The 10,667-nt window shown below is 74.9% G+C and overlaps 2 protein-coding genes across 2 annotated transcripts; one reads left to right on the top strand and one right to left on the bottom strand.

Annotated features, from left to right (window-relative positions):
- Positions 1–322: 322 nt before the first annotated feature.
- On the top strand, positions 323–5,642 carry CS (citrate synthase). Its single transcript, XM_087771762.1, has 11 exons — positions 323–485; positions 2,683–2,730; positions 2,838–2,945; positions 3,028–3,093; positions 3,177–3,308; positions 3,385–3,573; positions 3,719–3,918; positions 4,178–4,307; positions 4,402–4,503; positions 4,577–4,786; positions 4,897–5,642. Exons 1-11 carry the CDS (start codon positions 432–434, stop codon positions 5,065–5,067), a joined length of 1,410 nt encoding a protein of 469 aa, XP_087627888.1. The 5' UTR covers positions 323–431; the 3' UTR covers positions 5,068–5,642.
- A 323-nt stretch (positions 5,643–5,965) lies between these two features.
- On the bottom strand, positions 5,966–9,975 carry COQ10A (coenzyme Q10A). Its single transcript, XM_087771805.1, has 5 exons — positions 9,792–9,975; positions 7,637–7,780; positions 7,367–7,559; positions 7,179–7,280; positions 5,966–7,046 (listed from the first exon to the last, which is right to left on the bottom strand). Exons 1-5 carry the CDS (start codon positions 9,869–9,871, stop codon positions 6,879–6,881), a joined length of 687 nt encoding a protein of 228 aa, XP_087627931.1. The 5' UTR covers positions 9,872–9,975; the 3' UTR covers positions 5,966–6,878.
- Between the last annotated feature and the right edge of the window lie 692 nt (positions 9,976–10,667).

A 10,667-nucleotide genomic window follows, 5' to 3' on the forward strand; every position in this document is an offset into this window, starting at 1 on the left:
CCGGGGACGCCGCGGGGCTGCCCTGCGCCGCAGCCGAGGGACGCCGAAGGGCCGGCGCGCCCGGGTGGATGACGCAGTGGCGTGACGTCACGCGCTGCAGTCGGTGACGTCACGAGAGGGGGCGGGGCGCCGCCTCACCCCACCCTAGGCCACGATCAGGCGAACGCGGCGGCCACCTATAGCCCGGCCCCCCATCGCCGCCTCATTTGCCTGGCCCCGCCCCGCGGCGGGCGGCGCGGCCAATGACGAGCGGCTCGGCCCCGAGGGGGCGGGAAGGGGCGGGGCTATGCTAATAACCAGCGCCGCGCCGCGCCCCGCCCCGCCCGCCGCGCCGAGGACCCCCGGCCGCCGCCGCCGCCGCCGCCGCTCGCTCCGGCCCCGCTCCCGCCCGGCCCCGGCCCCGCTCCGCTCCCGCCGGCCCCGCCGCCGCCATGACGCTCCTCGCCGCCGGCAGCCGGGCGGCCGCGCGCCTCCGCGGGCCCAAGGTGAGGGCGCCCGCCCCGGCCCCGCCGCGCCTTAAAGGGGCGACGCCGTGGGGGGGCCGGTTCTTAAACGGGCGACGCGACGCGGGGCGGGGGGGGAACGGGGACGGGGACGGGGACGGTTCTTAAAGGGGCCGCGCCGCGGGGGGGGCGGGGGGGCGCGCGGGGCCGCGCGCCGCAGCGGCAGCACGTGGTGGGCGCGAGTACCGGCGCCGCCTCTACCGGCAGCGCCGGTAACGGGCGGTGGGGCGGGGCGCGCCCCCGCCGCGGCCCTGTCGGAGCCGGGGGGCACCGGGGGACTCCGCGCCCGCCCCGCGCCGCGGGGGCTCTGCCCTGGCTGCAGGCCCCGGCCGGGGGTCGCCGCCCCCCGGGGGGCTCCCGGCCCCGCTGCCCCCCCGTTGCGGGGCTCCGCTGCAGCGCCGGGCCCGGGGGGGCCCCGCGCCGGCCCCGGGGGCTCCGGCCGGGCGGCAGTGGCAGCGAGGGGCCGGGGGTCCCCCTCTGCCGCCTCCCCCAGCGGCCCGGTGCTGTAGAGGACAACGGGGTCACGGCGGGGCCCCCCCGTCGGCCCGGCGCTGCGCCGGGGGCCGGGGTACCCGGGGGCCGGGCACGGCTGCGGGGCTGGGGCGGCCCCGGACCCCCCGGGCCCGTTTGCCCTGGCCGCGGCCCCAGCGTTTCGTAACGGCCGCTGCGGCGTCTCTATCGACCGGGCGTTATTTTGGGAGCCGGGGCCCGGCCCGGTGTGTTGTGGTGGCCCACTTGGCCCCGCTCGCCCGGGGGGGCCGCTGTCCCCGCGGCTGGGGCCACCTCGCGCCCTCATCCCCAGCCGCCGCCATCCTCCTCCTCCCCACGGCCTGAACGCGGGCGCTGCGGCCGCTGCCGAGGGCTCCCGCACCCCCGGGCTGCGGCGAGGGGGCCCGGCGGAGCCCCGCAGCGGCCGGCTCTGCCCCAGCCCCATCAGCCGTGCTCGGTGTCACCGCCAGCGTGGGTGACCTTGAGCCCGCGGTGCCTCCGTGACAGCCCGGCCCAGCTGGGACGAGACGCCCGGTGCGACGGGGTGACTCGGGGTGTGGCGGGGGCCCCGCGCTGGCGGCAGCGGCCGCCTTGACCTTGGGCTTCCCGCCGCCGCCTCCATTGTTCCCGCCGGCATTTTCCTTTCCCGAGGGCCGCCTGTTGCGGGGGGACGCGGCCGGAGCGGGCGGCTCCAGCTGCTCTCGGGGTGTCGGGGTCCCCCTGGCCGGGCGGGGGGCTCCTGGGGCGCTGGGCTGGGTGCTCGCTGCGGTGCTGCCCCCCCCCGCGTCCTCCACGGCAGCCAGCGGAAAAAGCGAGTCACGTTCGGCCTGCGCCGCAGGCGCTGCCGCAGCTCCGTGCCGGGGGGCGGCCCTGGTCTCTGCCGGGGGCAGGCACAGGGTGCCGGGTGTGGACGCGGCCTCCCGGCACGGTGGTGGCCCTGTCACCGGGCCGGCGTCTCCTGGCCCCCGCTGCCCCCACGGGTGTTTGCGAGTGGGCGTGGGTGAGCCCCATGTCCCCGCCGCGGCAGGGTGCTGGCAGGGACCAGGGCGCTGCCAGGCCCGGGCTTCCCGGCTGCATCAGGGCGTTCCCGCCGGCCGGAATCCCCGTGGCTGCCACGCGCGGGTGAGGAACAAAGATCGGTTTCCCCAACGCCTGCCGAGAGCCGGTGCAGGAAAACCGCAGCAGCGCCGGCCTGGCAGGGCTCTGCCGGCGGCACCGGCTCGCTTGTGCCGGCTGCTTCCGCGCTCCGCAGAGCAGGAAGCGAATTGCGGCCGCGTTCGCCACCGCCGGGTTTGCTCGGCTCTGCAGCGGGCGTGGGTCTGGCCGTGGCCGGTGTCGCGCGTGATGTGAATGAGCGCGATGCAGCGCCCAGGGGCCCTGCGCCGCCTGGCCTGGCTCAACCTGCCTGGCTCTGATCTCCGGCGTGCGTGGGCGAGGGAATCCGCCGCGGCTGCCGGGCGCAGCGTCCTTGTGAGACAGGATCTTGCCGGAGTCACGGGGCGGCTCCCGCTGCAGGAGCTGTGCTGCGCTCTGGGGGGCCGGGGATGCTCTGGGGGCTGTGCCGGGGGCCGGGGATGCTCTGGGGCTGGGGGCCGCTTGTACAGCTACCCCCCCCCGAAACGGGGCAGCCGGGGCGCGCGGCGGGGCTCTCCCCGGGTAACGCTGAGTCCCTGTGTCTGCTCTTCCGCAGAATGCGCCGTGTGTCCTCTTCGCCGCCCGTCACGCCAGCGCCGCCACGGTAAGCGGAGCCCCCGCCGCTGTCACCCCTCTCCAGTGCCGGTGGGGGGAGCCTGCGCCGGGCCCCCCGCGGCTGCCAGGGCTCACAGTCCCCTCCCCTCCTCCCAGAACCTGAAAGATGTCCTCGCCAGCCTGATCCCCAAGGAGCAGGCGAAAATCAAGAGCTTCAGGCAGCAGCATGGCAGCACGGCCATCGGGCAGATCACGGTGGACATGGTGAGTGGGGGGATGCCGTGGCCGTGCCGGGGCTGCCAGGCTGTGCCGCAGCCGGTAGCCGCCTGCTTCTGCCCTTCTGCAGGTGTACGGCGGGATGAGGGGCATGAAGGGGCTGGTATACGAGACCTCCGTGCTGGATCCTGATGAGGTAGGGCCCAATCCTGCCCCGCTCAGGCACCTGCCTCGCGCGGGCGACGCCACAGCAGCTGATGCGTGTGCCGGGCTCTTTAGGGCATCCGCTTCCGTGGGTACAGCATCCCCGAGTGCCAGAAGCTGCTGCCCAAGGCTGCGGGGGGAGAGGAGCCGCTGCCCGAGGGGCTCTTCTGGCTGCTGGTGACGGGAGAGGTGCCCACCCAGGAGCAGGTAACGCGCGGGGGGCCTGGCGGGGGCGGCCGCCGGCCCCCTGCCCCGCAGCTCAGCCCCCCGCGCCCCCCCGCAGGTGAGCTGGCTGTCCCGCGAGTGGGCCCGCCGCGCCGCGCTGCCCTCCCACGTGGTGACCATGCTGGACAACTTCCCCACCAACCTGCACCCCATGTCCCAGCTGAGCGCCGCCATCACCGCCCTCAACAGCGAGAGCAAGTTTGCTCGCGCCTACGCCGAGGGCATCCACCGCGTCAAGTACTGGGAGGTACGGGGGGGCCGGGCGCCCCGGTGCGGCGCAGGGGGGCTCAGCTGCCCCAACTCTGACCTTGGGACAGGGTTTGGGCGTGGGGGGTCAGGGGCTCACACCCCCCGGGGAGGGCAGCAGCCCCGTCTTACCCCGCCTGTCCCAGTTTGTCTACGAGGACGCTATGGACCTGATCGCCAAGCTGCCTTGCGTCGCCGCCAAGATCTACCGCAACCTGTACCGCGAGGGCAGCAGCATCGGGGCCATCGACCCCAACCTCGACTGGTCCCACAACTTCACCAACATGCTGGGCTACACCGACCCCCAGTTCATCGAGCTGATGCGGCTCTACCTCACCATCCACAGGTGTGGGGCCGGGAGGAGCAGCCGGTGCTGGAGCAGCCGGGGACGCGGCCCCGCTCCAAGCCCCAGGGTCCCGGGACGTGCCCGGGCTGCTCCGGGGGTTCACCGGGCTCACGGCGTGGGGCCATGGGCAGCCCCAGGGCAGGGCTGGGCCGTACCAGGCTGGGAACGTCATGGCCCCCCAGAATGCCCCAGGGTCCCCGCGGCTGTGGGGGCCCTCGGTGGGGCTGGGGGAGCCCTGACGCGCCCCCTCGCCCTGCAGCGACCACGAGGGGGGAAACGTGAGCGCCCACACCAGCCACCTGGTCGGCAGCGCCCTCTCCGACCCGTACCTCGCCTTCGCCGCCGCCATGAACGGGCTGGCCGGGCCCCTGCACGGCCTCGCCAACCAGGTGGGCACCTCCGCGCGTCTTGTCTGTCCGTCCATCTGTCCGTCCGTCCGTGCACCGCTGTTCTCACCCCCTCCTCCGCTTGCCGTGCCCGCAGGAGGTGCTGCTCTGGCTGACCAACCTGCAGAAGGAGCTGGGCCAGGAGGTGTCGGATGAGAAGCTGCGGGATTTCATCTGGAACACGCTCAACTCGGGCAGGGTGAGTCCGGCCCCACTCGGGGTGAGGGACCGGGGCCGTGCCAGGGCCGGGCTCTGACGCCCCGTCCTCGCAGGTGGTGCCGGGCTACGGGCATGCGGTGCTGCGGAAGACGGACCCCCGCTACAGCTGCCAGCGGGAGTTCGCCCTCAAACACCTGCCCAAGGACCCCATGTTCAAGCTGGTGGCCCAGCTCTACAAGATCGTCCCCAACGTGCTGCTGGAGCAGGGCAAGGCCAAGAACCCCTGGCCCAACGTGGACGCCCACAGCGGGGTGCTGCTGCAGGTGAGCCCGGGGTCCCGGCGCTGCCCCAGAACCGCTCCCGGGGGGCGGAGGGCCCCTCGCCGCCCCCTCCCGCGGGGCTGCCCTGCCCTGATGCCCCTCTCCCCCCGCAGTATTACGGGATGAAGGAGATGAACTACTACACGGTGCTCTTCGGGGTCTCCCGGGCCCTGGGCGTCCTCTCGCAGCTCATCTGGAGCCGGGCGCTGGGCTTCCCCCTGGAGAGACCCAAGTCCATGAGCACGAAGGGCCTCATGCAGCTCGTGGGCTACAAATCTGGGTAAAGAAGGGACAGGGACAGGGCTGTGGCTCGCTGCTCCCCAGGGAACGCTGCCGTGCCGGGCCCCGGACGGACTCGGCACTGAACCCCCCTCGGGCCCCGGCCGCGGGTCTCCCGTGGTGCGAGCGGAGCCCCTGCCGCGCTCTCCCCTCCCCGCGGCCCTGGGAGGGGGCAGAGGCAGCCCCCGGCCCCCGCCCGGGCCGCGCCCCCCCGGAGCCCCCTCCCGGCTCTGCCCCGGCAGCGCCGCGCACACTGGGAGCCCCCGGGCTCCCCTGCTGCTGGGCTGGGGGTGGCACCGGCGAGGCCGCGGGGACGCCCCGCGCCCCCCGAGAGGGGTTCAGTCCCGACTCCTGTCCGGGCCCCCCGCGGGGCAGCAGGTGAAGAACGACCGTCTCGGCCCCCGGCAGGGACTCGATACACTCCTCCCCGGCCCGCGCCCCCGTGTTTGTGTGAACCCCCGTGTCCGATGCCCCCGGCAGCCGGAGCTGGCCCCCCGCGCCCGCCCCGGCCCCTCGCAGGTATCGGGCACTTCTGTACAAACAACGACAAAATGCAAAATAAATGTTTTTATTAACAAAGCCCGAGTCTCCCTCCCTCCCTCCCTGCCGCGGGGCGCAGGGTGCCACACCCCAGCCCCGGGCTCTGCTTTGCTCCTGTAGGGTTTAAGGGGGGTCGGGGTGGTGCCCCCACCCCACCCCGGGGAGCTGCCCCGAGGCCCTGGTTTGTCCCTGCTGGGTCTGGCGCGGCAGCACTGGGGACCTCGGCACGCCGGCAGCGCCGGGCTCGGGGGTGTCCGCAGGTCCCAGCCTGGTTTGAGGTCTGGGGGTCTCTGTGTGCTGCCCCCCGCCCCCCCCAGCTCCCCTCTCCCGTGGCTGCCGAATGAGGAGCAGGAGGCTGCGAGCCCTTGGCAAATGCTCTTTATTGGCCTGTGAAAGCCCCTCCTCGGGCATCGGGCCACGGTGCCCTCGGTGCTGGGGATGGAACGGGGCGGGGGAGCCGGGGCCCCCCCCGGGTGGAGCTGGAGGCCCCACGTCCCCACACCAAGGTAAGGAAAGGCGAACTGGAACCGGGGGGGCCGCGGCCGTCCTGGTCCCTGCGGTGCTGGCGCCTTGGCCCGCAGCGGGTGCTGGGGCCGCGAGGGGCTGGGGGTGGCGAGGGGGGGCGGCACCAGCCGCCCCAGCCCTCGCCCTGTGCGTGTGACTTGTGCAAACTGTGCGACGTCGGGTCCGGCGGCGGAGCGGGAGCTGCCAGGGGCTGGGCTCCAGTGCCCGGCTCTGGTGGCAGTGGGCCAGGGGCCAGGCGGCAGCTCCGCTCCCGCCACGGTTTCCTCCCTGCGCCGTTCTCCTTCCCTTCTGTTCCTGGAGGGGCCGGGGGAGCAGGGGGCCCCGGCAGCCGGGCCCCGTCCTTCCCTGGCCGCTCGCTGCCGCTCCCCCTCTCTCGCAGGACCCGGCCGGGCTCCCCCGCCAGCAAACACCCACCTTCCTCCCGCTCTCCCGGACCGAGGTGTCGGGGCCCAGTTAAAAAGGAACAAAAGGAGGGGGGGAAGAGCTCCCAAGAACTAAAACAAAACTTAAAACCAAAATCAGCTACAAAACCAGGGAGTCCAGCGCTGGGACGCAGCTCCCGCGGCGTCGCGGTGGGGCCGGGGGCTCACGGCAGCCCCCGCGCTCGCAGGAGCAGCACCTCTTGCCCCCAGGGCCGGGAGGGAAGTTGAGGCAACGGCAGCAGAGATGCACTCAAATAAATATTTAGGAGGGTGGGCGCAGGGCGGGCGGCCCCGGGGCCCTGGCACAGTCTGCGGTGGCCGGGCTGCCCTCACGTCTGGTGGACCTCGTGGAACATGAGCTCCCGGGGGATGCGGGTCTCGGGACCGAAGTTCTTGGCTGCCCGGCGCTCGAAGGCTGCCACCATCTGCTTGACCACCTCGTCGAAGAAGACGGTGGCCAGCTGGGAGTGCAGCAGGGAGCGAAATTCAAAGGAGATCTGGGAAGGAGAGCGGGTGGCGTGAGCCCCGGCGGGGATGGTGGCGGGTGGGCAGGGCTCCACAGCAGGAACTGCCTCCCCCGTCCTCCCTGGGGGCTCTGCGCCTGGGGCCCGACCCGAGCAGGCTCTCACCGAGAAATCCACGGTGCTGGTGCGGGGGTAGCCGGGGATGCCGGGGCTGAAGCGCCAGTTCGTCTCCAGGTGGTTGAAGAGACGCCCGTCCGTGCAGACGGCCTGGGGAGGGGGAGCAGCCGGTCGGGGGGGCCTGCGGAGCCAGGCAGGGCCGGGCCGCCCGCCCGCCGCGCCGGGGATGTGCTCACCTTGACAAGGTGGGGGCGGACGAGGGTGACGATGGAGGTGTAGCGCTCCACCACGGGTGGGAAGCCCACCTCCAGCTGGGCCTTGACGTGGCCCGTCCGCTTGGAGACCACCACCGACTTTTTGCACCAGGGCACGAAGTTCTTGTAGTCCTCCACGTTGGAGACCACGTCGTACATCTCCTGCATGGAGTACCTGGGGGCAGAGCGGGCGTTGCAGCCGGGGCCGCGGGGCCCTCGCCGCCTGGCCAGCAGGGAAGCCGCCACACCTACCCGATGATGCGTCGCTCCGAGTACTCCTTCCGCTTGTTGGTGAGGTTGAGGAAGGACCGGCTGGGCTGGGTCCGGAGCTCCCACTCGGTGCCGCTCACTGGCCGGCCAAGCCGGCTGAGCCGGAGGCCACAGAGCGCCGTGTGCCTGGGCGGGAGACGGGCGTTAGCGGGACTGCGCCGGGCAGCGGAGCCGCCAGCGAGCCGCTGGGCCGAGTGGGGCAGCCCCCCAGGACAGCCACAACGTTGGGCCCCTTCCCGACCTGCCCGCATCCCTCCCCGGACAGGAATCGGCCCTGGGATGGCGGGAAGCAAGGATGAAGCTGGTGCCCACGGTCGGCTCCCGCCCGGGGCCGCGGGCCAGCGGGGAGAAGCCTGGGAAGTCCGAGCACAGCTTCCCAGGGCTGCTGCCAGTGCTGCTGTTGCGCAAGAGGAGGAAGGCCTGGGAAACCTGACCTCAGGGACACCTAATCCGGACCCACAGAGCAGGGACAACTGCCCCCCCCCCCCCCGCCCCTCCCCGGCTCTGCCACAGCCCCGCGCTGTCCAGCGGCAGCGCAGAGCCCTGCTCAGGCCGGACCCTCTCCCTCCTCCGTGTCCCACCCCGGCCCCCTCCCATCCCTCAGGTGCGGCGCGGTGGGAAGGGACAACGCTCGCCACTGCCTCGAGGAGAGGCTGAGCCCCAAAGGCACGGCGGGGTCCCGGGTGGTGTGTGCCCAGCCCCGGAGCTGCGGGGACGGCAGCAGGGTCCTCCCATGGTGCCGCCGTTGGCTCCTTCGGCTTCGTTCTGCCTGGCCAAGCCCCAGCAGCCGGGTCTGCCACGCACCGGGAAGGCAACGGCTTGAGCATCGCGGCGGTGGCCTGTGCCCCTGATCGCCGCGGGGCTCCGGGTGAGGGCTGGCCCCGCTGGGCTCCCTCCCGCGACAGCCATAACTGGCAGCGCTCGGCGCCCACGGGACAGCGCAGGTATTTTTAGCTGTGCCTGCACGCAGGTCACACCAGCTCTCCTCCAGGACTGGTGACCGAGGGAGAAAGGTCCCGCTTCTCCCAGGAGCCACGGGGCGTTCCTGCGCCAAGAGGAGCCATCCGGGGCGCTTGGCAGCCCCCGAGCTCCCAGAATAGCCGGCAGTGCGGGTGCAGGCCGGCGTGGTCGAGCTGTGCGAGCCCCGGCTGTGGCCCTTGACTGCGCAGAGCCGGGTGCCCCCAGGAGAGCCAGGACCCTGACCGAGGCCATCGCTCCCCTCCTCGCTCATGCCACAGCTCTGCCCGGCAGCGCTCGGTGCCGTAGGCGCACCGCGACGGGGCTCAGCGGAGCCGGCTCCCAAACCAGCGCCACAGAACGACGGTGTGGCCGCTCCCGCGCCGCTGACCCAGCTGGCAGCGAGGCTAGCTGCCCAGTGCTTGTGAGAGCCACCCTGTCCCCGAGCGCCTGGTGCTGGCCCCGAGCTGGCAAGAGTCTCAGCGGTGCTGGCAGCGCGGCCGCCGGCTCTGCCCACAGCCGGCGCGGCCAGGCGCAGAGGTCAGCGCCGGCGGGGGACACGGCGGGGTGGCCTCAGGTCTCCTGGACTCTCCGCTCGCCCGAGCGAACCGTGACGCCGACGCCCACCCGCCGACGCGCCTGAGGTCGCTCCTGACCCGAGAAGGTGCTGGCACCTGCCGGGCCCTCGCGCCCGCTGCCGGGAGCAGGCCCCGCTGCCGGGACCGGGCCCCCGGGGGCGGCACTCGCCCCGGGCACTGTTCGCCCCAAGGTCAGGCCCCAGCCGAGGCCCCGGGCCCGGCAGGCAGCGAGCTCCCCCCTCCCGCCTCTGCTGGTGGCCCCCGGGCCAGGGCCGCTGCCGGGGCCACAGACCCCCCCCCCCCCCCGCCGTGGCCACGGGCGCCCCGGGCCCCGCCTCCCCGCCCGGGTCCCCCCAGGCCGGCGGGGGGCCGGCACCGCTCCCCGCGGGGGTCTCCCCCAGGCCGGCCCGGCGCCCCCGGCCCCGATCGTCCCCCGGGGCCCGCCCCGTGCCGGCGGACGCCCCGTCCCTGCCCCGCGGCCCTCGCCGGTGCCCCCGGGCCCCGTACGACCTGCACCCCCCGGGCCCCGGCCCCGCTCCGCCCCCGCCCGGGCCCCGCGGCCCTGCCCGCTGCCGCCGCCCCGTCGGGCCGCGGGCGCTCACCTGCCGGGCGGAGCCGCCGCCGCTCGCAGCCGCTGCCGCGCCCCGAGCTGCAGGGCGCCGCGGAGCCGCCGGGCCGCCATGACCGGGGCCGGGACGCGGCTCCGCTGCCCTCGCACCGGCGCCGCCGCCGTGACCTCTCACCCCGCCCGCGACGTCACCTCGTCGCCATGGAGCCCGCTGGCGTCACGGCCCGCGGGCGGGGCGAGGCAACGCCCCCCGCGCGGGGCACGACGGGAGCTGTAGTCCGGCCGCGCGGGGCACGACGGGAAGCCCCCGGGCCCCCGCCTCCCTCCGGGCCCCCGCCTCCCTCCGGGCCCCCGCCTCCCTCCGGGCCCCCGCCTCCCTCCGGGCCCCCGCCTCCCTCCGGGCCCCCGCCTCCCTCCCGGCCAGGGGCAGCCGGGGGCTGGACGCGGGCCCGGGGCCCCGCAGGCAGACCGGCCCCGGTGGGGCGCACCGCCCTGCGGCCCCGCCGGCCTCCCGCCTCTCCCGGGACCAAATGGTGCCGGCGGGCTCCGTCCCTTCGCCCCGGCTGGGTAGCGGCCGGCTGACGACGGGTCCAAACACACGATGAAAACGGCCCCGGCAGCGCCGGCCCCAGCGCCTCCGCCTCGGCACGCGGTGCTGCCCGCCTGCCGCGTGCCCCCGTCGGCAGCTCGAGGGACGGGCAGCGGCGGCGGCCGCGCCCCGGCACCTCCCCGGCCCGGGCAGAGCAGGGGAGGCAGCAAACCAGGCGCTCCCCGTGCCCCGGGAGGCACCGGGAGGCACCGCGGGTTCCTTGACGCCATTTCCAGGCCGGGGGTGGCTGCGGGGCGGCCGGGCAAGGCTCCGAGCCTGCCTGGGCCTGGGAGGGACCGCGGGGGCAGAGGCGGCTGGGGA

This window comes from Nipponia nippon, unplaced genomic scaffold (genome assembly GCF_047370975.1).
Source record: "Nipponia nippon isolate SJK-2023a ecotype South Korea unplaced genomic scaffold, ASM4737097v1 scaffold_35, whole genome shotgun sequence".
Lineage (NCBI taxonomy): Eukaryota > Metazoa > Chordata > Aves > Pelecaniformes > Threskiornithidae > Nipponia > Nipponia nippon.

Coding starts and splice junctions, on each gene's coding strand:
- COQ10A (XM_087771805.1), bottom strand. CDS start 9,871: ATGGCGGCCCGGCGGCTCCGCGGCGCCCTGCAGCTCGGGGCGCGGCAG. Junction 7,560..7,636: donor TCGGAGCGACGCATCATCGG/GTAGGTGTGGCG, acceptor CTCTGCCCCCAG/GTACTCCATGCAGGAGATGT. Junction 7,281..7,366: donor TCCGCCCCCACCTTGTCAAG/GTGAGCACATCC, acceptor CCCCCTCCCCAG/GCCGTCTGCACGGACGGGCG.
- CS (XM_087771762.1), top strand. CDS start 432: ATGACGCTCCTCGCCGCCGGCAGCCGGGCGGCCGCGCGCCTCCGCGGG. Junction 2,731..2,837: donor GTCACGCCAGCGCCGCCACG/GTAAGCGGAGCC, acceptor CCCTCCTCCCAG/AACCTGAAAGATGTCCTCGC. Junction 4,504..4,576: donor ACACGCTCAACTCGGGCAGG/GTGAGTCCGGCC, acceptor CCGTCCTCGCAG/GTGGTGCCGGGCTACGGGCA.